We start from the raw sequence: 25,917 nt of genomic DNA, 5'->3' as shown, positions 1-25,917 counted from the left end.
TTATATTTTGAAATGAAGGCTGTAGGGCTTATGATTTGTACAGTATAGTATTTTATGAAGGATCAAAGACGTCGACTAGAGGCGATGAATAGGTGACTACAAATTTGAACTTTCTTAGTTCATTTAAGGACTGCGGAACTATAAGTTCTCTGAAATGCTATTAAATGAATCAACCTATGATACGGCAACACTTGCAACAAGGATAAACATGATAAGCAAGCAAGTAACACTCAAAGCAATTAACAAAGCTCGGGGACGAAATAACCGAAGTGATGGGGTTTTGGTGATGTATCCCAAAGCTTAGGTGGACTCTAATGGAGAGATGCGGCCACTAAGTACCCCAACGGCATTAAGTACCTTCTTGTCGAGCCTCGACAGACCAAGCCCTAGCTCATCACTAAGATGTAGGTCTTGAGGTGGAAATCCACAACCTTGGAAGCTTCCGCGCGACCCCAAATCGTCTAGAGATCCTCACGATCCCAAGAGAAACAAATTTCACACAGAACTCAACTGGGAATCAAATTTGGCTTGGTGGAGTCATAGGTTGGGGCTCCTCTTTCTTTTTTCTTCAAATATCTCAAGGATGTAGGGCACAAATGGAGGAGCTAGCAACCTTCGGAGTTCAACAATGGAGAAGAGAGAGTGTTCAAAGCCGTGGGCCTTCAGGAAACAAGGGACACCTTATATAGTGGCCCACTAAAACCTGACTGTTACCCAGTTCTGCGACACACAATGTAGTCTCTGGGCTTCACCAGAGTTTTGGGCTGAGCTCCAGGCAATTATCTGGGCGAGTCCAGTTGCTCCTGGACTCGCCCAAACCCTCACCCGGAGTTTGGGGCCAACACGGAGTCCCATCCAGAATGTGTGGGTTAATATGCAAGCGAGCCCAGAACCTCCTGGGCTCACCCGGAGACCCCAAATTTGTTGTTTTTGCTGAGAGCTACTCTGACATCCAAATGCTCTGAAATTTGGCATGGACATCACATACTCAGGCATCTTTCTTCACAAAAAATCTGATTTTTTAAAATTTATTTAATACTAGCAAAAATGCCTGTGCGTTGCAATGGCAGAAAACACCGGTTCCTATGATTCTGCAGGATCAAGAAACTATGTCGTTGGATGACAGTTGTTGATGACCAAAAAAATGATGGATCATTTGATCAGGACACGAGGTATGATTTTCAACTAAATTGAGAACGAACATGAAAGATGAATCATGCATAAATTACCTCCATGTTATTAATGGAACCTGCGTCAGCAACCTTGTTAGCTTGTGTTCGACAAATCCAATCTACTGGGTAGTATTTTTCCAGCCCCTACTACTTGCTCATCTCGTCTAATCTTGGAAGCTCACGGGAGTCCTTAGGTCATACGCCAGATCTCAATTGGAATCAATCATAATAAGAACGATGATCTTGCGAATAGGAATCTATAGAAAATATGCCCGTGCGTTGCAACGGGAGAACAAACACATAAAGCTTGTTTGGACATGATTGAGATCTCAAGCAAATGATAGACCCTGCTTTACCTATATTGATAAATCATACACTTCGCATTTATCCATCCCAATACATGGTTTGTTCGGAAGTTTTTGAGCAAGTAGTTAGAAATGGCTCCGCTTCGCTCCGCTCTCCTACCTAGCTCCGCCTAGCCCCCCGCCCCCTCCGCCAACCTCGCCGGCGTCCCCTGCAAGCCCTTGCCCCGATGCCACCTAGCCTTCCTCCTCCACCAACCTCGCCGTCGCCCCCCCCCAAGCCTGCGGCCATGGCGTCCTCTGGTGCTGACCCTGTCGACCGCCGAGCGACCCTCTCCGGCGAGCGCGTGTCCTCCGGTGACCGCTGTCTCGACTCGGGGAGCGAGTCCTCCGCCCGCTCGTACAACGACGTCGCCTGGACTCCGCCTCCGCCCCCCGCGCCTCCGATGACGGCTGCCCCAAGCCACGCGGTGGAACCAAGCAGGCGGCTTGCCAAGACCCGCCTCGGCCCACGCTCGGAGGTGCACCGCGTCACCAATGGTGCTGCGGTCGACGCCGACGGCTTCCAACAGCCGAGGCGACACAACCGCCGCCGCCCCCGCCCGGCTGTCACGCCCAGCCCTCCGCCGCTCCGCCGCCCAGCCCCTCCCCCGAGGAGGTCACCGGTCTCTGCTTTCGCTGCCTGGACCACCGCCATCGCGTGCGCGACTGCACCAATGACATCTGGTGCAGACACTGCCTCACTCCGGCCACGACTCCCGCTCCTGCGATGGTCTGCGCCCGGGGAACAGCAGGGGCCACGCCAGCCCACCGCCTCGTTGCCGCGTCGCCCCAGCCACACCTCCCCCTCCTCCCGCTGCCCAGATGGTCCTTGCACCCGCGCCGCGCTCCCCGGAGCCCGTGCGAGTCATCATGGTGCACTCGGTCGAGATGGAGGAGGCCGAGCAGGTGCTTGCCCGCGCAATGGTGGCCTCCATCACCGGCAACAGGCCATCCGTGTCTACGGCCGAGGTGTCCGACCTGCTCATCAGCGCGCTCGAGCTCTCGGAGGGGGACTTCACGGTCCACGAGCACCACCCCGAGGATTTCCTTATCCTCTTCTCCTCCCACACTACCAAGCGCCGCCTTGACGGCGACCACTTCATCAACTCTCCACGCTTCTCCCTTTCGCTCCGGCCATGGAGCAAGCTCGCCCATGCCGGCTCTGGCGTGTTCGAGTACCGCGTTGAGATAGAACTCTGCGGCATTCCAGCCCAAGCCTGGCACCTGTCAACGGTGGAGCACATCTTGGGGGAGAGTTGCTGGATCGAGCGTCTGCATCCTCGCACGCGCTCGCGGGACGACCTGGCCACCTTCCGGCTATCTGGCCGCACGCACGACCCCGCCCACATCCGTCGCGCCACCATCCTCGAGATCGTCGAGCAGATTCCCTCGCGCATATGCTCCGAAGCGCCGACCATCAGGACGCTCACGTTCCCCATCTCCGTTGTGATCACGCGCGCCGACATGATCCAGCCCCCCTCCACCGGGTTCCGGGCCGGCGACGACCGCGACAGGAGTGGCGCCGGTAACCCACCAGGCCTAGACCAAGGACCTGGCCGCGGACGCGCCCGCCGACGCGGCCGTAAGCGACGGAGGACCGATCCGCAGCCAAGCGGGCGTGCGGATGGCATGGCCATCGATTCGCTGGGCTGGCATGCCGGCGACCGTCCCGGCCGCATTGACGGGGTGAACACGGCCTCCTCTTGGCCCACTCCGGCCGGCGCGGTGGCGCGGCCGCCCGCGCCCACCACGAGGAATGACATGCTGCCATGGCCAGGTCAGCAGGGGCCCACCCAATCTTGTCGTCGTTCCAGAAAAAGAAAAAGCAAGAGGAGGCAAAGGCACACTTTTGGCATGGACCAGGCGCGCAAAGCTGCGACCGCCACAGGAGATGCCAGGGTCGGGGCCACCACGACTGCTGGCGAGATGTCATTGGCTGCAGGGCCATCAGAAGCCTCCAGAGATTCAAACCCCGCCCCAACCCCCGAGCCCGAGGAGGATCCCGCTGGGCCAACTGCTGGCTCACATGATCCGATGGCTTGTCGAGACCTGGCCGCCCTGAGCGAGGTGCCAGACTCGCAGCCTGAGGAGCCAGCTGAGCAGACCGATGCTTTGCACACGTCCTCCCCGCCAGCGAGGCAGGGCGCACGCGCTGACCAGTCCACGCGGCCCCACCCCCGCGACGCGCCAGGCGGGGAGATGCGAGAGGCCACCACCCCTGCCCGCTCGCCAGGCCCTGATGCTGAAGGACCGCCCTCGCTGCCCTCCCCACCAAGAAACCCCATCGCAGCCGATGGGCCGCCGACCCCACCCTCCCCATCAAGAGGCCCCAGTACAATTTTGCAATGGGGTTAGGCCCAGCATGCGACGCCAGGAAGGCCCAACAACGACCCCACCACACCAGCAACCTCCGCGGCCGCATGCACCACCCCTAGTCCGCGTCCAACTGCGCCTGATCGCTACGCTTCTCCGCCCATCACTCTTCGCCGCACTCGTGGCCGCGCCGCGCCGCGCCGCAACGATCGTGGACGTTAGGCGAATTCCTTGCCGCCGCCACTAAGCAGGTATGCGCGGCGCTGCCGACACCTGGGAAACGGCCGTGTCGCCCGCTTAAATTCTCCCCTCGACACGGGCGCTCGACATCTGCCACCACTGCGGGGCCACTGCCTACCGCCGAGCGAAGGGCGCAGGTGCAACTTCTCCGCACGCTGGGGATCGTGGGCATCAACCAGAAGATAACAGCGGCCGAGATGAAGACTTATGAGGGAATGTTCGCGGTGCCCATCCCGTTGACGGTGATCAAGGCCATCGCAACCCTGGTTGATCGTGAGATCCCAGCGTGCCTCGCTGCGACCGCTTCAGGGAGTGGATCGCAATCCTCCTGTCCATGGCTAGCACCCGTGTCATGCTCAACGGGGAACCCGGCCCGCCAATCTGGCACCGTTGCGGGCTGCGCCAAGGAGACCCTGTATCATCCCAGCTCTTCGTGCTTGCCGTCGACACCCTCGGTCGCCTCATGTGGCGCGCCCTCCAAGATGGCATTCTGCAACAGCTACATCCTCGCCGCGACATCCCGGCTATCTCACTCTATGCTGACGACGTGATGCTATTTTGCAACGCCACACTCGGGGATGGCGACGCAGTCAAAGGGATTCTTCACCTGTTCGGCACGGCCTCTGGCCTACAGGTGAACTATGCCAAAAGCTCAGCCACAATTCTTCATGGCACCGATGAGACCGCAGCATTGATAGAGCAGCTGGGATGCCCGGTTGCAGACCTTCCTATCAAATACCTCGGCATCCCGCTGACGACGCGGCGCCCCTCTGTTGCCATGTTGCAACCCCTTGTCGACTCGGTGGCTGGGCAACTTGTGGCTGGGCAACTTCCAGCGTGGAAGGCGTGGCTGATGAATAGAGCCGGGCGGCTGGCCATGGTGAGATCGGTGCTAAGTGCCATACTCGTCCATCAAATGCTGGCACTAGCGCTCCCAAGAAACCCTGCGACAAAATCGAAAGGATCCAGTGAGGGTTCCTCTGGGCGGGACGCGCGGCTGCAAACGGGGACACTGCCACGTCAACTGGCGACATGTTTGTCGTCCGATCGAATATGGCGGGCTCGGAGTTCGCGACCTGGAGCGCGCCGGGCTGGCGCTGCGCTTGCGCTGGCTCTGGTTTGCCCGCACGGACAGCGAGCGCGCGTGGCAGGGCCTAGACCTGCAGTTCACCGCCGAGGAGCAAGCCCTTTTCTTCGCATCCACATCCATGGTGCTTGGAGACGGCTCGACTGCCCTTTTCTGGGAGGACCAATGGCTGCACGGCAATCCATCCGAGAGATCGCGCCCCTGCTCTACGAGTGTATCCCCAAGCGACGCCACAAGTCGACAACTGTGGTTGCTGGCCTCGCCGGGAACGCTGGGCACGCGACATTCATGGCACCCTCGGGGTCCACGAGATCGGGCAATACCTGCTGCTGTGGCAGGACGTGATGTGCACTGCACTCTCCAACGAGCCGGACAAGCTGCGCTGGAAATGGTCTGCAAACGGAACTTACTCCACGCAGTCATGCTACTTGGCCACTTTCCAGGGATCGAATGCACCACCCCCGCTGCCTCCTTTGCGACCAAGCGCCTGAGACGATCCAACACCTGCTGCTTGCGTGCCCCTTTGCCCGTCAGACATGGCACGCAACCCTGACATGGCTACGCATCCCGGCCCCTGTCCCGGAGCACGAGGCCAACCTCATGGACTGGTGGCTGCGCGCGAAGGAGGCCACGCCACTAGGATTGCACAAAGCCCTGCAGTCCGTCGCCCTACTAGTGCCGTGGATGCTCTGGAAGCATAGAAATGATTGTGTCTTCGAGCAAGCGAGACCATCGCCCGAACAGATCCTGGACAAGATCAAAGCAGAGATCAGCTCCTGGGCCACAGCAGGGGCCCAAGGACTCGGGGTCGTGTTGCCGCAGTCATGGGATGTCCACTGATCCTAGTACCTGCTATGTAACTCCAGCCTCCTAGGAGGATTGTACTTGTACACCCCACCTTTTCAATGAAATGAAACGCGAAGGCCTTTTGCGTTTTCTCGAAAAAAAATACATGGTTTGTTCGATGATCTAAAATGGTGAAACCAGGCCAGACAGAACTGTGCATGGTTACAAATTAAATCATACTTTGCTCAAGGAACGTGAACTCGGCCTTGATAGGGATCCAACATTATTGGAGGAGCATTGAGGATAATGCCCTGCTTTACACCAGAGAGTCCTCCTCATGAGTTGGTGACGGGTGCCAAAGACAGGCTTCTCCATGTCAGCACGATACGTCCCCTGCCTATGATTCCACCCTTGTTTTATTTTTGATCTTTTAACCAACAAATTCCATACCTTCCACTAACTTGTATATTTTGGAATGTGTCTTTTGAGAGAGAGAGAGAGAGAGCAGCCGCCTAAGGCCCAGCCCAGCCGCACCTTGCCTAACCTAGCCCGATCGAACCCGTCGCTCCTCTCTCCTGATCGATTCGATCCCTTTCTCCCACCTTACGCCGTCAGGGGAGGCGCCGCAGGCGCGTGCCTGATCCCCGGCACCCGCCGGCTCTGCCGGCTACGCCCGACCTCGGCGAGGCTGCATCGCTCTCGGCCTCGCTCTTCCTCGCCTCACCTCCGTGCTCCCCCTCTCTTGCTGCATCAGGCCACTCGGCCCGAGTCGCTCTGCCTCCGTCCCTATGACGTCCGTGGCCACCGCCGCCGGAACGGCACCCTGCACGGCGCCGCTGCACCTCCTGCTCTCGATGTCGTCTGCTGCACCAAGCCGCCACCTCGTCTGAAATGCACTGCCTCTCCTTTCTTCATTCTTCTCTCCCTCACATTCATGTCTCCTTTCTGCCCAGGAGTCGTGGATGCCATGGATTCGCCCAAGAATCCACGCTCCGGCCTTCCTCGTCCCCACCGGTGACTGCCGCCTGCCTCTGGATCCGACTCCCCAACCCCTGCCGTGCACGGATCGGTCCCTGCAAGCTCTAGCCCCTGCCGCTTCACTCGAAAAGTGCAGGGTCTTTTTTGTAAGAATGAAACATTTTTTCTCACTTAAAAAGGGACTGCGGGTTGAATTCCCAGAAATAGAGGCTCTTTTCTGCAAAAAACCAATGGCGTACAACTAGAAGCAATAAGCGCTTTATTATTAGGGAAAGATTTATAACAATTTTTTTGTTCACTCTGGGGCTCATCTGAGCCTGATAGAGGCAAAGGTGTCCCGTCTTTCGATGAGATAGTGGCTATCGTTTTAGAGGAAGTCGACTTTGACGATCCGACTACGAACGTGCGAGGACGTTGCGCCTTAGCAATCGCTAAACCAACTCCGAGGGGTTATTGACCACGCCGGAGCACGATCAACCTGACCACGAGGGCCTGTTTCCTGCGAGCAAACGAAGAACAAGCAAGAAACTGAGATTGCAATCTGGATATTGCGAATATAAGATGAAAGCTTTATTGATCAAGGTGGGGTTCTGTGACGTCTTGGTCTGGTCGTTGGACACACACGAAGTACGCGAAGTTGCAGCTATGGCGAACTTCTAATCTAAACAAAACCCAAAGTCTAAACGACGCCCTAAGGGCTGTATATATGGAGGAAGAGGGGGGAATTTCGTGGCCCTTGGAGGAGGGGTCCGAAACCAACCCTAACTCTTGTTTCCCCACACATACGGACTCTAAAACAGCCTATACTTAAGTATTTCGAAAATACATGGGCCTGGCCCAATAATAAGGTGACGCAGCACCTAAAATAGTCTCTAGATGAAATTTATGAAGTGGCATCTTGTATATTTCGTCCAAGGCTTCATGCACTCCTTATGGTGGCTTCAAAGTCCTGAAATCATCACTTGTAACTCCGTTCTGGATCCCCTTGCGCATGCCATCATCTCCACGCTTGAACTTGTTCCAAGGTTCAACTTTCTTGTCCAAGCTAGGCCCTTCATTTGTAAGCAAGACAAATGTATCCAATTTAGGCAGCATCATATTATCATGAACATTAGAATCGTTACCAAGAAACGAAAGTACCTGATAATTGAATTGGCGTGCGCGAGCTCTAGTAATTGGTTCAGTATGTATAACAACAGGGGCTGTGGGTGTAACAATGGTATTGATGTCCTCATCATCCTCCCCTTCTTGAAATGAAGTCATCCTCGACGAAAGTTCATCGTCCTCACCCAAATAAGGCTTCAAATCTGCAATGTTCAAAGTGGGACTAACCCCAAAATCTGCAGGCAGCTCAAGTTTATATGCATTATCATGTATTTTCTCTAACACCTTAAAAGGACCATCAGCACGTGGCATTAGCTTTGATTTGCGCAAATTAGGAAATCTATCCTTACGCAAATATAACCAAACAAGATCTTCAGGTGCAAACACAACATGTTTTCTACCCTTATCTCGAGCAAGTTTATATTTAGCAGTCATACGCTCAATGTTTTCCTTAGTTAACTCATGCATTTTTAAAATCAATTCAACACGTTTTTTAGCATCAAAATTAACCTTCTCCGAAGATGGAAGAGGCAACAAATCAATAAGTGCACAAGGTAGGAAACCATACACAATTTCAAAAGGCACATCTTAGTAATAGAATGCAATGAACAAAGTCCATAGATATATCCTCCCAAGGAACACTAGGTACAGGCAAAGGCATATATAAACCATGAGGATTGAGTCGTGACTTAGCTTTTTGACATGTAGTGCAGTGAGCAACAAAACGCTCAACATCCCGTCTCATCTTTGACCAAAAGAAATGTGTAGCAAGTATATCCTCCGTTTTCTTGACGGCAAAGTGTCCCATTAATCCTCCTCCATGCGCCTCCTGCAACAAAAAAGACGAACAGAGCTAGCTGGAATGCATAGCTTGTTAGCACGAAACACAAATCCATCGTTAAGAACGAACTTGTTCCAAGTTCTCCCTTCCTTACAATTCTGTAATACATCTTTAAATTCAGCATCATGCACATATTGATCTTTGATGGTCTTCAAACCAAATATTTTAAAGTCATGTTGTGAAAGCATAGTATAACGACGAGACAATGCATCAGCAATAGCATTTTTTTACCCTTCTTGTGTTTAATGACATAAGGAAAAGTCTCAATGAATTCAATCCATTTAGCATGTCTACGGTTCAGTTTTGCTTGACTTTTAATGTGTTTCAAAGATTCATGATCAGAATGTATAACAAATTTCTTGGGCCATAAATAATGTTGCCATGTTTCTAAGGTCCGAACAAGAGCATATAATTCTTTGTCATAAGTAGAATAGTTCAGACTAGGCCCACTCAATTTTTCAGAAAAGTATGCAACAGGTTTGCCATCTTGTAATAACACACCTCCTAATCCAATTCCACTAGCATCACATTCAAGCTCAAAAGTCTTACTAAAATCAGGAAGTTGGAGTAAAGGAGCATGTGTCAACTTATCTTTCAATACCGTGAAGGCTTCTTCCTGTGCGGTACCCCAAACAAAAGGCACATCCTTCTTTGTAAGCTCGTTGAGAGGCGCAGCAATGGTGCTGAAATCTCTCACAAAACGCATATAGAAACCAGCGAGGCCAAGGAAACTCCTCACTTGTGTGACCGTTTTGGGCTGCGGCCAACTCTCAATAGCTTCAATCTTGGCTTTATCAACTTCAACTCCCTGTGGAGTAACAACATAGCCAAGAAAAGATACTCGGTCGGTGCAAAAGGTGCACTTTCCAAGGTTACCAAACAAACGTGCATCACGTAGAGCAATAAAAACAACACGTAAATGTTCCAAATGTTCCTCCAAAGATTTGCTATAAATCAATATGTCATCAAACTACCACAAATCGTCCGATGAAAGCACGTAAAACTTCGTTCATTAACCTCATGAAAGTACTAGGTGCATTAGTTAACCCAAAAGGCATGATGACTAACCACTCATATAATCCAAACTTAGTTTTAAATGCTGTTTTCCATTCATCTCCCAATTTCATACGAATTTGATGGTATCCACTACGCAAATCAACTTTGGAGAATATTATAGAGCCACTCAATTCATCAAGCATATCATCTAGCCTAGGAATGGGATGACGATAACGAATAGTAATATTACTAATGCCTCTACAATCAACGCACATACGTGACGTACCATCCTTTTTCGGTACTAAAATGATAGAAACAACACAAGGACTAAGGGATTCGCGTATATAACCTTTGTCGAGCAATTCTTGTACTTGACGCATAATCTCCTTCGTCTCCTCTGGATTAGTACGGTATGGTGCACGGTTGAGTAATGATGCACCGGGAATTAAGTCAATTTGATGCTCAATCCCTCGAATAGGTGGTAATCCCGGTGGCACGTCTTGTGGAAAGACGTCAGCGAATTCCTGCAAAATGTTAGTGACAGCAGGAGGCAATGAGGAAGACACGTCCTCGAATGAAAATAATGCCTCTTTGCACACAAAAGTATAGCAAACAGATTTGCTAAAATCTAAATCATCAATATCAGATTTGGTGGCAATTAAACATGCATTTTTCAATTTAATTTCAGAAGCAACACTAGATGGTTTATTATTAGGCTGCATTTGTTGCTCAGTCTTTTGCCACAATCTGAATTTCACTTTTATTTTTCTCCTGTTTTGCTTTATTAGCTCTATTAATATCATCTTTTAAAATGGAATCAGGAGTCATAGGAAGCAAAGTAATATTTTTATCCTTATGAACAAGAGTATACTGATTGTTTCTACCTTGGCGTACAGAATTTCTATCAAATTGCCATGGTCTACCAAGTAATAAGGAACATGCTTGCATAGGTACCACATCACAATCAAGATAATCAGCATATGTAGAGATACTAAAATGCACACGAACAGTACGTGTTACCTTAACCTTGCCACTGTTGTTGAACCATTGGATGTATTAAGGATGTGGATGTGGTTTTGTGGTGAGTGAGAGTTTCTCCACCATCTCCATGCTAGCCAAGTTATTGCAGCTCTCTTCATCTATGATGACGCGAACAAAACGTTCCTTCACAACTCCCTTTGTATGGAACAAATTGTGCCTCTGATTTTGCTCAGCTTGTGTGACCTGCACACTCAAAACACGTTGAGCAACTAAACATTCATACCTGTCAGCATTTTCAGGAGCCATGTATTGCGTCTCATAATCAGAATCATCTCCACCGTGTTCTTTACGTGTAATAAGAGCCAAAGTCTCCTCATCATAGTCAGTAGCGGACTCATACCCACCATCCTCAGTAGCAATCATCACACGCAGAGATTTGCATTCTCTCGCAAAATGTCCTCTTACCTTACAATGACGACAAATAATATCACTTGTGTACCCTGTTGATGCCATGGAAGAAGAAGAACTCTGCACAGGCCCGGGAGGTGTGCTCTTGACAGGTAGTTGTGGTTGTGCCTGCTTTCTTGTATCACGGCTGGAGGTGGCACCTGATGGAGCTACTGGTCCAGTGGAAGTAGAGGATGCACGTGGTATCCATGATGAAGATCGATCTGCAGAAAAGTTAGTTCGCGCCAATGCCTGTCGATCCTGCACTTCACGTTCAGCTTTACAAGCAAGATGGAATAAACGAGTGATATTAGTATACTCCTTATACTGTAGAATGATCTGAATCTATCTATTTAATCCATCCATAAAACGTGCAAGCATAGCTTCATTCTCCTCAACAATACCACATCTAATCATGCCAGTTAGTAATTTCTGATAATATTCTTCTACAGAGTTTTTTCCTTGTCTTAAACGCTGCAATTTTTGAAGTAATTCACGTTGATAATATGGTGGAACCCAACGAGTACGCATAGCAGTTTTCAAAGCAGCCCAAGTAGTTGGAATAGGATATAATCTACAATGTTCAGACCACCAAACACATGTGAAGCTAGTGAAAGCACAAACAGCAGCAGGAACACGTCTCTCCTCGGGATATTGTAAACATGTAAATTGTTGTTCAGTTTCTAACTCCCAAGTAAGATATATATCAGGAACATATCTACTCTCAAATGGTGGAATATTCAATTTTAGTTTAGGGAGATGGTCATGATCTCGTACCTGAGGGTGAGCCCTACCATTGCCATTATTTGCATGTGGACAACCTGGTGGTTGCTGTGCTGGTGGTGGCACGTAGTTCTGATTTTGATCAACCTCATCCTCGTAATCTCTCGCAAAATCATTCTCCTCCGCATCACCAGCAGGAGTCACAGAAGTATCAACAGCAGCACCAACAGTTTGACCAGGTGCAAGAGGGAGACAGCTCGCTCGGCGGAGGGCTGTTTCGCGATGTGTAGGTAGTCGTTGTTGTTGTTATTGTTGTTGTTGTTGTTGTTGTTGTTGTAGAGGTGCGTTAGGTGCAGCCGGTGGTGTTGGTGGAAGACGCACGAGCAATTCATTAAACCTGTTATCGAGCTTTGTTTCGAACGTCTTCTCCATGCCATCTATCTTCTCCATGGCTTCTTCAAATCTGTTTAGCACATCTTGCACCTGTCCACTCATCATTTGCTGAAATTTATCATGCAACTCCTTATTCGTCATGTTCTCCCAGTCAGTCTCGTCGGCTTGTGATCCTGCCATGGTTAGCAACAATAGAAACACACAAGAATATGATCCTACAGACTACTAACAAGAGGTGGTGGTGGTGTCACAAATCCGTCAAGCCAATCTCAAATTCTTACCAGTTCTTACCCAGCAGCAGGCGGTGATCGGCAACCGTCATAGTCAAAACTCTCAAAGCTTGGATAGAGTGATTACCAGGGAGAGTCAAACGCACGACGTAGATGGATGTGGAGCTGGGAAGGCTTATAATATGGTAGCAAAAAGGGTCAACAATAATCAATTCAGAGATGCAAAGTTGAATAAACGCTCAACGATGGTACTGTGCTGGTTCTAGGCTAGACCGTGCTAGAGACGCGAGCCTAGAACACTAACAAAATCACGGCGCTGCACTAAACAATGGAGGAGCACACTCTGAATTTTTTCTTCTTTTTTTTCACATTTTTTGCACTTTTTTTCCTCTTTTTTTTGCTCCGCAACAATTTTTTTTCGAAGAAGTCTACATATGGTTTGAAAACTGCCTAGCCAGAATTTTCCAGACTTAGTTTTTTTTTTGAGTTTGGAACTATTTTTCTTTTGCGGGTAGCACGTAATCTCGGGAGTCCTACCCTGTGACAACTCGGAGTATGGCGTGATCTGGAACTCGAAAACAAAGCAACAAATACTGGACTCGGACTAGGACTGGTGGCGGAGATGAATCTGGTGGAACTCGGACTGTGGTGCTATATCTGGACTCGGATTGGTGGTGGTATATGGCGATGGTATATCTGGACTCGGATTGGTGGTGGTATATGACGATGGTATATCTGGACTCGGATTGGTGGTGGTATATGGCGATGGTATATGTGGACTCGGATTGGTGGTTGTATATGGCAGCGGCAATGTATATGGTGGGGTGGTGGTATATGGTAATGACGATGGTGCGGCGGCGGCGTGACAACCTGTGAACAGAACTCGAAACTTTAAGGGACTAGACGCTAAGACCAGCAACTCGACACGACGATGCAACCGCAAATTCAACAAAGCAAAACTCTAAAAAGACTATGCAAAGGCTCAGATTGGTTCGGATATGATGAACTAACCCTAAATTTTTTTGGCTTTTTTCGTGGACTGTAGATATGAAGAACAGACTCGATCTAAACTACGAAAAACTGTAACCTCACCGAGCAACCTGGAAATCTGATACCACTTGATAGAGGCAAAGGTGTCCCGTCTTTCGATGAGATAGTGGCTATCGTTTTAGAGGAAGTCGACTTTGACGATCCGACTACGAACGTGCGAGGACGTCGCGCCTTAGCAATCGCTAAACCAACTCCCAGGGGTTATTGACCACGCCGGAGCACGATCAACCTGACCACGAGGGCCTGTTTTCTGCGAGCAAACGAAGAACAAGCAAGAAACTGAGATTGCAATCTGGATATTGCGAATATAAGATGAAAGCTTTATTGATCAAGGTGGGGTTCTGTGACGTCTTGGTCTGGTCGTTGGACACAAACGAAGTACGCGAAGTTGCAGCTATGGCGAACTTCTAATCTAAACAAAACCCAAAGTCTAAACGACGCCCTAAGGGCTGTATATATGGAGGAAGAGGGGGGAATTTCGTGGCCCTTGGAGGAGGGGTCCGAAACCAACCCTAACTCTTGTTTCCCCACACATACGGACTCTAAAACAGCCTATACTTAAGTATTTCGAAAATACATGGGCCTGGCCCAATAATAAGGTGACGCAGCACCTAAAATAGCCTCTGGATGAAATTTATGAAGTGGCATCTTGTATATTTCGTCCAAGGCTTCATGCACTCCTTATGGTGGCTTCAAAGTCTTGAAATCATCACTTGTAACTCCGTTCTGGATCCCCTTGCGCATGCCATCATCTCCACGCTTGAACTTGTTCCAAGGTTCAACTTTCTTGTCCAAGCTAGGCCCTTCATTTGTAAGCAAGACAAATGTATCCAATTTAGGCAGCATCATATTCTCTTGAACATTAGAATCGTTACGAAGAAACGAAAGTACCTGATAATTGAATTGGCGTGCGCGAGCTCTAGTAATTGGTCCAGTATGTATAGCAGTAGGGGCTGTGGGTGTAACAATGGTATTGATGTCCTCATCAGAGCCTGGGGGCCAAAACGGCCCTACCTCTCTACGAATATCCAATTCTAAGCCCGATCTCATCTGCACCCGGTGAACAGTAAATAAAAAAACTTGAAAATTCAAAAAAATCCGTTTTTCCATGAAAGATATTTCACGTGCCAAATTTCAAAGCATTTGGACATCCGAACAGTGCACAAACGGTAAAGTTTTTCACGGACCCCAAATTTGTCATTTTTGCTGAGAGCTACTCGGACATCCAAGTGCTGTGAAACTTGGCACGGACATCACGCACTCATGCGTCTTTCTTCATAAAAAATATCGTTTTTTAAATTTATTTAATATTTGTAACGATTTTTTGTGGCCCGGGAGCCAAAACGCCCCTGCCTTCTCTCTAGGTTTCTTCTCACAGAAATTAGTTGTGTGTCTATGATCTATGAGGTCTTTGATTCCCACACTTTGTTCTTCACAAAACCCCTCTAAATAGTACGACTGTCCTATGATTCAAGCATAAGAAACAAATCCATAAATTTAAATACCTCGTCTTTTTTTCTCCATTTTACTTGGGGATTTCCCGGTCACCTTTACTTCATATGCATGCGGACTAATACCAGATCTTAGAACTCATGAATGTCATGAATCCCCCAATCACTTGTCATTTACACCAAAACCCACATAGGGGCTAAGATATACATTCATTTTTGGAGAGAATTACTTGGAATGATAAAAAAAAATGATTTCTCATCTTATCAGTAGTCAACTCATGAAGGAACCATCTCTAATGATAAGTATTGTTGTACCTGAGAATGTTAATTTTCCTGAAACTGATAGATATTTTTATTATGCACTTATGATGACAATGCCATTGTTTGGGAATATGGGATCAGAGTTTGGAGTGACACCTTTAAATCTCCTTTTTGGTGGAATAGGTTTATACACTTATAAAATTTCATTGATATGACCCCAATATCAGATATTGAGATCCTGCTATCCTTTTTTTTATAACAAAAAAAGTTAAAGCGTTAGGCTGCATGAATTGGTTTTCTGAACCTGATTATACTTCTATTACCTTCTGTTGCCACCACCAATGTTTCTGCTAATCTGCTATGAGAGGGTATTTCAGAATGGCATAATTACTCACATAACTTGCTGCCATTTCAACCCTTTAGTCTTGACATATTTCCAGTGTTAGAACTATTAGGAAATATGCAACTTGTATACATATACATGAACATGTGGTAAATGTGCAGAAAACCCCGCATACTAGGGGGGAAAATATACCGGCAATACATGGAACATAGTATAATTCTAACACCCCGTCAAACTCAGGGTGGAGCCTGTTAGGACCGAGAGTATATCGACCAGGAGGGGGAGGGGGGGGGGTGAATGGGAGATTCAAAATTTTGAATCAAAACCCAAACACTGCAGCGGAATAAACTAAGTAGATCAAGCACCGAAGATAAATAGACTGATTAGGACCAAAGATAAAGATTCGGAGGTGACTAAGCAAATCTTTCGAGGAAAGATAAGATAATCGTCCGAGAATAGTAAGTCACAACTTTCGCTATGACGATGGTAACATAGAATGATAACAATGTAAACAGCATGAGCGAATAACTAAAAGGTGAAGAATGAGAGAACGAATGAGAGGACAACGCACAGAACAAATAAGCTCATACGAGAGTAAACATGCTACAGGTGAAGATACATGATCATGAAGTCTATCGGATCATAGAGCACTGAAGATAAACTACCGAAAGTATTGCAGTAGAGTAGAATGAACCGGTGGTGCTCGATGGCGGTAGAAGGATTTGGTAGACCAGTTCGCCCTTCTGCAAAAGGACTACGCCTGGTTGGAGGGACTTGTGATTGAACACAAGAGCAAACCTCTCTCTGTCCTATTCTCCTTCAACCCAAAGCTGATCAGACTTAAGTTGATTTCGCTCGTGATAGATACTTGTCGGTGATCTCCAAACCTTCGACAGACTTCTTCGCGACCCACAATTACTCTTGGTTGTTGAAGACTTTGCTTGGTGAAGACAATTACTCTTCGATACTCAAGCCGACACCTATCCATCTAGAGAGTGTGCAGCTCTCAAGAGTAATAGGTACAAGAACGCTAACTCAGAACTACTATGATGCTCAACTACTGTCTAAGTTTCGGCTCTTGATTTTCTCTCAGTGGATCTTAAACTCAAATCTCTCAAGAGTGGTGCTCAATCAATCTTCTCAGAATCTCAAACGGAGCAGCCAACGGATAATGTTCGTGCGGGGTGGCTATTTATAGCCGCAGCCTTCCCTGAAGGGAAATGACCAAATTGGACACGCGGCTCAGCAATGGCCGAACGACATGTTTCCAACGGTCGGGTTTTGAGCACAACTGTAACATTCCTTGCGGAGCAAGTAATGCTAACTCCTCGGTCTGAAAGATATCTCCTGTAGCACCAAAGAACACCGTCTTCTGCTAACCGGTAATCATTGAGAGCAAAAAGAGATTTCTCTCAGTCTTTCATAGGTTTCAGCTAAGCATCACAGCGGATCTAAGCTTCGAGAACCTATACCCCTCTTAATAGTACGGTGGTCCTATGACTCAAATAAGAGAAAGAACAACGAAATGAATGCTATGTCTTCACTTCGCCTTCAATCTTCTCGATTGCAGTCATTCTTCCGCGGACATACCGAATGAAAATTGCTTTGCGTCAACAATAATTTGAAGGGGCCTATTTCCTTCAACACAGTCTTCTCCTCATCATGTCTTCTCGAAATGTAGCTCTTCCTTCTCTGCAACGCAAGTAATCTTCGGTGAAGTTCTTCGAACTTCAACAACGAACATAGCATTCTCCTCGGACTTGCGTGGACTATTTCTCTTTGTGTGCACTAGCAAACAAACCAGAGAACCATTAGAGCGGGTCTTAACAGAAGGAGGAAGTGAAAAAAGATCCAATGTGCCAGTGTGCTCAAGAGCAGCAATCTTCTTTGCCATCGCAAGCTGCCATTCAGATGAACAACATCACGATAAGAAGTCAGCTCAAGAACAACAATGCTAGAAAAACCATAGCAGTCCACAAGGCGAACCGGGCGATCACATAAGCCATAGGTAGGCTGAGACGAGTTTGATGGCACTTCAGTACACATCAACAATCTGCGAATGACGAGTATAATATTGAGGAAAAGAGGGAAGAATACAAGGAGAAATCACTGAGATAGACTCAAGTGATAGAGACGGGGAAGCCACCGTGGATGAAAGTGCGGAATCCCGTGACAAATGAGGTGAGGGAACTATAGGAGATTACGATGTTGGATCTACAACAGCCGGAGGAGCGGGAGCAGTGGGATGGGTGGACAAGGGCTCAACATGATTGATATGCGTGTCGGGAAAAGTGAGGAAAGAGATTCTCGACCGGAAGGTCGAGGAAGATGGAGGTGTGGGGGCTGTTGGATCTCTGATCCGGCAGGTGGTTGTGGATTTGGCTAGGGTTTTTGAAGGGTGAGGGGCTAGGGTGGCGGCTGGTTTTAGGTAAGGGGGTGGTTTGCCTCCTAGATTTTAGTGTTTTTGCCCCAATTAGAGGAGATTGGTTGCCTTATATTGCCAAGGGGTAGGTGGGCTATTTAATTTCAATTTGATTTATTATTTACATGCTATAGTGCCTACATATTTATCCCTTAGGGCATCAAGCGAACTCTGATTGACACCGAACTTAAACGTAGCCCTTCTATAATATAACAAGGCCACACAAAAAATGATCAACCCATTTGGAGCTCATTTAATTGCTATTTAGAAAATAATTCCATTTAATGAATAAATGAGGTTTGGACTACAAGTGATAGCCAGGCTTGGTCTAAAATTGCGAAACAATTTGGGTAGCTCCCAAATGTCACAAAAAGAGTGTGTGCAAGGTTTGTGAGTGAGTCTTGGACTAGAACATCGAAAGGGAGAGGGGTTTAGTTATCCACTATTTAACAAACTGGCAGAGTAAAATATCAAATTAATTATTTTAATTAATGCAATATGCTGCCAAGGGATGCTCATGATGCAATGATGATGAAAAAGAAAATAATAATCAATTTCTAATTTGGGCAAACCCATGGATGTTACATGTAGGCGTGACTTCTTGCCATGGTGCTGTTGACACAATGCTATATGCTTTTTTTTTTGAACCGGACGTGCCCCTTTCCATTTAAAATAAACGGAAATACAACAGTCTCCGATACAGCCAGGAAGCAAGGAAAGAGAGGCAGCAAGTTCAACGCACTGCCAGGAAACCCACTGTGCTCGCCCGCCATCGAAACAAGCACCATGAGGCGTAAACCTGACAGCACCTACTTAGTTTGAATCTAGCTATTACAAACCAGGGGAAAGGCACAAACAAAACGAGGTGCCAGACGACATAAAGTATGTAGACTTCAAAAGTTTCCCAAAAGTGGAGCCTGAGACTTAGAACCAGGGTAGAATGTAGAGCACTGCAGCAGCATCACCAGTCACCCAGAGAACACCTCACCCACGTCTTCCGCTGTGCGCTTGGCCCCTTCACACATTGCCATCAACTTGGTTGTGCTCGCTCTAGTCATCTCAGCTCCGAGTCGCAATCTTGCCGCTTCTTCCACCGGCTGAAGACCTGCCCAATATAAGAGAAACGAACAAGCCGAGTACACAATCTCAAAAGGAGATTTGATCAATTGTTTTTCAAAAGTATCCTTATTACGCGCAAGCCAAATAGCCCAAGTTACTGCCGCCAAACCAACAGTATAGAATCTAGTTTCATTGGGTAGGAACATATTACACCACACATAGAATTGCCAGGTGTTATTTGGGCATAAGTCAATCCCCAACACAACTCCAACTACCCTCCAGGCAACACGCGCCACAGGACACGTAAAGAACAGGTGGGACGCAGTTTCAATATTGTTACAGAAAGGAACACATAGGGTTCCCCGGCCATTTTTTCCTCCTCAACACCGCTCTTGTGAGCACCGCGTCTTGGGCCATCTGCTACAAGAAGATCTGTATCTTAAGAGGCAATTTTGCCTCCCAGATCCATCTATAGTTGCTTCCATGAAGAGGTTTTTCCAGCCATTTATACATAGATTTAGTGGAGTACTTTGCATTCTTACTCAAACCCCAAAACACTACATCTTCCTCAGCTGTAGTATTAAGCCCCAAGATGTACTGCCGCACCCTATCCCACTGTTCTCTTAGGTTAGGGCATAAACGCCTTGTGAAAAAGGTCGAAGCCTCTACCCTGTCAAAATTTTGGACTGTACAATCCTGGTCAGTACAGATCTCAAACAACCGAGGGAACCTCAAATTGAGTGGGGGCAGCCCATCAATTGAGTCTTTCCACACCTTGGTCAGGTTGCCGCATCCTAGCTTGATCTTTCTTCCCATCATGTACAGCTCCCTGACTTTCAGAAGAGCTTTCCAGCATGGGGAGTCAGATTGTCTAGGTTGCACAGTTGCCACCGACTTGTTATGTAAATATCTGGCTCTCACCAAGTTTTGCCAAACCCCAGTTTGGGTTTCTAATTTCCACCACCATTTCACCATCAGACAGATGTTTTGTTTCCTGAGGTCTTTGACACCTAGACCCCCTTTGCCCTTCGATCTACACACCCTCTTCCATTTGACCAGGTAATATCTATTTTTCTTATTGCAACCGTGCCAGAAAATTTTTCAACGGTGCTTGTCCAGCCTTTCTATGAAAGTTTTACTCATAAGCCACATGGACATATGATATAAAGATAGCTGCGACAGTACCGAGGTAAGCAAAGTAAGTCTGCCCCCGCTAGATGCAGCATTACCAATCCAGGACCCGAAACTCTTGAGGTATTTATCTACAATAAACTCCCACACTGAATCTTTAAGAGTTGTGAAACTCACAGGCATTCCAAGATATTTGATTGGAAAGTGTCCGATCTCGCAGTTAAAGATCTCAGCATACTTGCTATCTATGTCAGCGTCCCCTCCGACAGTCAGGATCTCGCTCTTCTGGAAGTTTACTTTCAGTCCAGACATGAGCTCGAATATGTATAAGAGGAGCTTCAGATTTAATGCCTTTTCCACATCATGCTCGAGACAAATGATCGTGTCATCTGCGTATTGCAGAACTGCCACCCCATTCGGGACAAGATCAGATGCTAGCCCAGTTAGGAGGCCATTTTGCTGCGCTTTACGGATCATCTTGTTGAGACATTCTACAGCTAGGTTAAACAGAAAGGGGGAGTGGGGGTCTCCTTGGCGCACCCCTTTAGCACTTTGAAAATATGGCCCCACTGAGTTATTAAGTTTGATACTAACAGTACCATTGTATAGGATTTTTTTCACCCACCCACACCAGGTTTCGTTGAACCCCCTCATTCTGTGGCAATCCAACAGAAACTCCCAGTTAACCTTGTCGTATGCTTTCTCGAAGTCGAGCTTAAGCACCACCCCTACTTTTTTCTTGACATGGGTGTAATTGAGGAGCTCATGTAAAGTCATAATTCCATCCATAATGTTCCTCCCTTTCACAAAAGCATTTTGTGACAAACTTATCAGCTTGTCAGCATATTTTTCTACTCTCCGATCCATAGTCTTAGTAATCAGTTTATATGGGCACCTAAGGAGACAGATAGGTCGAAATTGCTGGATACGATCCGCACCTGACACTTTAGGGAGAAGAGTAATCACCCCATAGTTAAGGCGCTGCACGTCAAGCGTTCCAGCATGGAAGTGGCTGAACAGCCGCATGATGTCATTTTTAACAATGCTCCAGCAATGTTGATAAAACTCCGCAGGAATGTTATCGGGGCCAGGTGCTCTATTAACATCCATTGCAAACAAGGCCTCTTTCACCTCCTCTTCTAAGAAGGCTCTAGTCAGATCAATATTATCCTCTTGAGTAAGTTTTTCTAATTCATCCCACGAGCCAGGATCCATGTGAAACAAGTTGCCTGGGGCTGGGCCGAATAGGGTTTTATAAAACTCTGTGGCATGTGAGATAAAGTTATCAGTACCTTCTATCTCAACATCACCATATTTATGTGGTGCACTTCAACATCACTCACCCCGTGTACCTTGCCACACGCCACGACGTCGATGCCTGGCGATGGCATGATAGGTTTGGCCACATGTCCTTCAACATGCTGAGATGCATGTCTCGCAACAAGATGGTGTGTGGGCTGCCAGAGCTGGAGCATGTGGACTATCTCTGCGATGTCTTCATCAGCACCAAGCATCGACACATTCCCTTCCCCAAGAAAGGCGAACTTCAGGGTTGAAGGACGCCTTGGCCTCGTCCATGGCTACGTGTGCGGGCCTATCATCCCTGCAACCCACGGCAACCACGGCGGTTGTCGCTATTTCCTGCTATTGGTTGATGACTGCACCCGCTGCATGTGGGTAGTCCTCCTAGCAGGAAAATGGGATGCTGCTGCTTCAATTCAACGAGTCCAAGCGGCAGCTGAAGCAGAGTGTGGCCGTCCACTCCATGTCTTCCGTACCGACAACGGCGGCGAATTCACCTCGCTGGAGTTTGCACACCATTGCGAGGAGCAAAGTGTGCAAGCCAGTTCACGGCTCCCTACTCCCCACAGCAGAATGGAGTAATGGAACGCCGGAATTGGATGGTCATCACCACTGCTCGTGCCCTGCTGAAACAAAGGAAACTGTCAGCAGAATTTTGGGGGGAGGCGGTCACAACTGCATATGCCCTGTTGAACCGAACCCCTACCAAAAGTCTGGCTGGCATGACGCCATTTGAGGCATGGCACGGGAGGAAGCCCGCTGTCCAGCATGTGTGCACCTTTATGTGCATGGTGTATGTCAAGGATGTGCGATCGCAAGCTTGATGACTGCAGCTCCGCCATGCTCTTCATTGGCTACGACAAGAGCGTCTAGGGCTATTGCGCATACGATCCAGTGAACAAGCGTGTCCATATCACCCGTGAAGAGGCCAGCTGGGATTGGGCGGCTGGCAGCTCGGACACACCGTGCAGTGACTTCATCATTGGGGGGCGCGGGGGGGGGGGGGGGGGGACTTCCCTTCATCCTGCACCGTAAACAGCCAACTTCAGCATGCTGCCAGCGACACCAAGCCAAGCAGCCTGAGTTCATGTCACCACCACCCAATGACAACAAGCGGCTGGACGCAGTTCATGATGTCACACCGTTGCGCTACCGTGCCATTGAAAATGTGATTGGCAGGGCACCTGTTCCTGGACAGGCAGCACGTTAGCTTGTCGACGACACACTGTACCTTGCGCCTGAAGGAGAGCCGAGCTCCTTTGCTGAGGTTGAGCGTGAGCTTGCATGGCGTGCAGCCAGGAAGGAAGAAATAGACGCCCTGGACCAGAACAATACCTGGAAGCTTGTGGACCTACCACACGGTCATCACCCTGTTGGCCTGCGTTAGGTATTCAAATTGAAGAACAATGAGACCGGCGCTGTTGTCAAACACAAGGCAAGGCTCATCGCCAAAGGGTACGTGCAGCAGCCCGGGATCGACTTCAATGAAGTCTTCGCCTCTGTTGCACCCCTTGTGTCTGTTCGCCTTCTTATCTCACTAGCTGCCCATGAGGGGTGGGCCGTCCACCACATGGATGTAAAATCTGCATTTCTAAATGGAGCGTTGGAGGAGGAGGTCTATGTGTCGCAGACGCCTGGGTTCATCGTCACCGGGCAGGATAGCAAGGTGCTGCGCCTGAAGGTGTTATATGACTGCGTCAAGCCCCACATGCATGGAATGCGTGCCTCGGCTCCATGCTGAAGACCCTTGGTTTTGAGCCGAGCGCCCATGAGCACACTGTTTATGGACGCGGGCATGGCAGTGTGCGCCTGCTCATTAGCGTCTATGTCGACGATCTGGTGACCACCAGATCAGACCGTGATGAGATCACCCAAGTCCTGAAAGAAATGAAGGAATTCCTGATGAGTGATCTTGTGCTCCTCTCCTTCTACCTAGGGTACACTGTGTTCAGCCCCAGCCCCAGCCCCCCTTTGCTTCTCTACTTCAACCTATTTCTAACAATACAAGAAACACTCATGTGTATCAAAAATCACCAGGCAACGAGGGATGGCGATTAGCCCAGCGACGACATTGTAACTGGCTTTTTGTTTGGATGCGCGTAGCTGGTGATCGTTCGCCAGGGCCAGGATGGCAAGCGAACGGTGGTGAGGTGGCAGTTTTTACTGCGTTTGGGGGGGTGGGGGGTGGCAGTTTTTAGAAACTGCCATGGCAGTTCTTTCCTTGTATGGCATTTTTCCTTTTTCCCTGGGTCTTTTTTTGCGAAAACTGCCATCCTTCGGATGGAGATCGTGTGGCTCAGAGGTAGTTCGCTGGCAAAACGTTCCTGGGGAACGTCAGCCAGCTAAGATTACCGTTTTGTTTTGTTTTCTCTCTTTTTTTTTAACAGAGAAGCCAACAGCCGATGAACCGTAACAAAGACCAAACTGAGCAACCCGGCGGTGGATCAAGTCGCGATCAAGCCAGGCGACATGGCAGCGGAGAAAATCGGGTCAGGCGGCGACCAAAACAGGTTGCGCGGTGGTCGAATCGGGGCGGCAGCGGCCAACGTAGATCATAGCGTGGGGGGCCATCGTGGATTCGGAAGCGCAGGTGCGAGGAGACATGGCGGCGGGCCTAGACGAGGTGGGTGGCGACCAGGGCCAAGGCAGACAACCAGACTGTATGGGGAGGCAGTGGCGTCGATGTGATGGAGGTGGGCATGGTGGAGATGGGTATGAGGGGCAGCAGCAGCCGGCGTGATGGAGAGAAGCTGGCGTGGCGGGAGAGAAGGGAGCAGCAGCAGCCGGTAGGAGGACGGCGCCACGACATGCTGGAAGGATCAAAGCAAGAGTTGCACGCGTGAAAAATTTGACCTAGGCTCTAATACCATCTTAGGAAATATGCAACCTGTAGTTCCTGGGGCAAATGGCCAGTATATAAACATGTATGAGTGGTAAATATGCAGGAAGCCCCTCGATACTACGGGGAAAATATGCAGGCCATGCATGAAACATAATATAACTCTACCAATAAGCACCTTAATTTTGTGTTTCTTTATGTTTAACAGATTATTGGCTTGAACAATGTACCCCTTGCTGGTGACGAATTTGAGTCTGTTGATGACCTTGATGTTGCACGTGAAAGGGCAAATGCGCGTGCCGATGCAATGAGAATTGAAAGGATAAATGCGAAAGCTGGGGAAGGAAAAGTCACTCTCTCATCCATTGCAGCTTCCATTTCATCTGGGAATCAAGTAGGGATTGATACTCATGGGTTAAATGTCATACTTAAAGTTGATTTTCAGGTATGCACATTGCTTATAAACATCTGGTTTGAATCTTGTTGTTGCCCACTCTTTCTTTCTAAGTAACTTGATCATGATAGGGTTCAATTGAGGCCATTAGGCAAGCCATTCAAGCGCTGCCTCAAGAAAATGTCTCTTTGAGATTCCTACTTCAAGCTCCAGGAGACGTTAGCCTCAGTGATGTTGATCTGGCTGTTGCTTCGGAAGGAATTGTATTTGGTTTTAATGTCAAAGCTCCGGGGTCAGTTAAGAAATATGCTAAGCAGAAAAGTGTAGAGATTCGATTGTACAAAGTGATCTATGATTTGATAGATGATTTACGCAATGCCATGGAAGGGCTTCTTGACCTTGCTGAGGTAAACAGGCTGTCATTTTTGTACTTTTAAGCCAGTTGCGTAGAAAGCGTCTGAAAAGTCATTGAGACGTTGTCCTAATTGAGAGGTCAAAAGGTTCTTTGTTTTTGTTGGGATACCATCCATTGAAAGGAATACTTACTCCTAACATCATAACTGGGTACTTTGGCAATATACTCTGAAGTTAATATTAGTTTCTGTTATTTCGAATGATCATCCTAATATATCTTTCTTTGTCAGGAGGAGGTACCACTCGGTTCAGCCAAAGTTCGAGCTGTTTTCAGTAGTGGCAGTGGAAAGGCAGCGGGTTGCATGGTTACTACAGGGAAAGTTGTGGAAGGCTGCAATGTTCGGGTTCTTCATAAAGGAAAAGAAGTTTATGTGGGTACACTTGATTCCTTGAGACGGGTGAAAGAAACTGTGAAGGAGGTATGCAAAATATGCATGAATGAACCCATAGCATTTGGATGCAGTTTACCTTACCCCCCCCCCCCCCCCCCCCCCCCCCCCCCAACACACACACACAAATAAACCCATGTCAATTAGTTGCGTCATTATTTGTTATCTTCTTTCACTCACTCATTGTTGCTGCTGAAACTAGACTTAGTCTGCTGATTTCTTCTTTT

The 25,917-nt window shown here is 48.3% G+C and overlaps 1 protein-coding gene across 1 annotated transcript in view; it reads left to right on the top strand.

The window, feature by feature from the left end:
* The window catches only part of FUG1 (Translation initiation factor 2, small GTP-binding protein), a gene marked incomplete in the record, with an annotated part of 32,657 nt that overhangs the window by 5,852 nt on the left and 888 nt on the right, over positions 1 to 25,917 (top strand). Inside the window, 3 exon segments of the mRNA XM_048687235.2 lie at positions 24,702 to 24,938; positions 25,019 to 25,294; positions 25,532 to 25,720. Coding sequence (XP_048543192.2) covers positions 24,702 to 24,938; positions 25,019 to 25,294; positions 25,532 to 25,720 — 702 coding nt within the window.

This window comes from Triticum urartu, chromosome 7A, assembly GCF_056163025.1.
Source record: "Triticum urartu cultivar PI428250 chromosome 7A, HENAU_Tu73, whole genome shotgun sequence".
NCBI classification, from domain to species: domain Eukaryota; kingdom Viridiplantae; phylum Streptophyta; class Magnoliopsida; order Poales; family Poaceae; genus Triticum; species Triticum urartu.
This window is presented reverse-complemented; position numbering and strand designations above follow the sequence as displayed.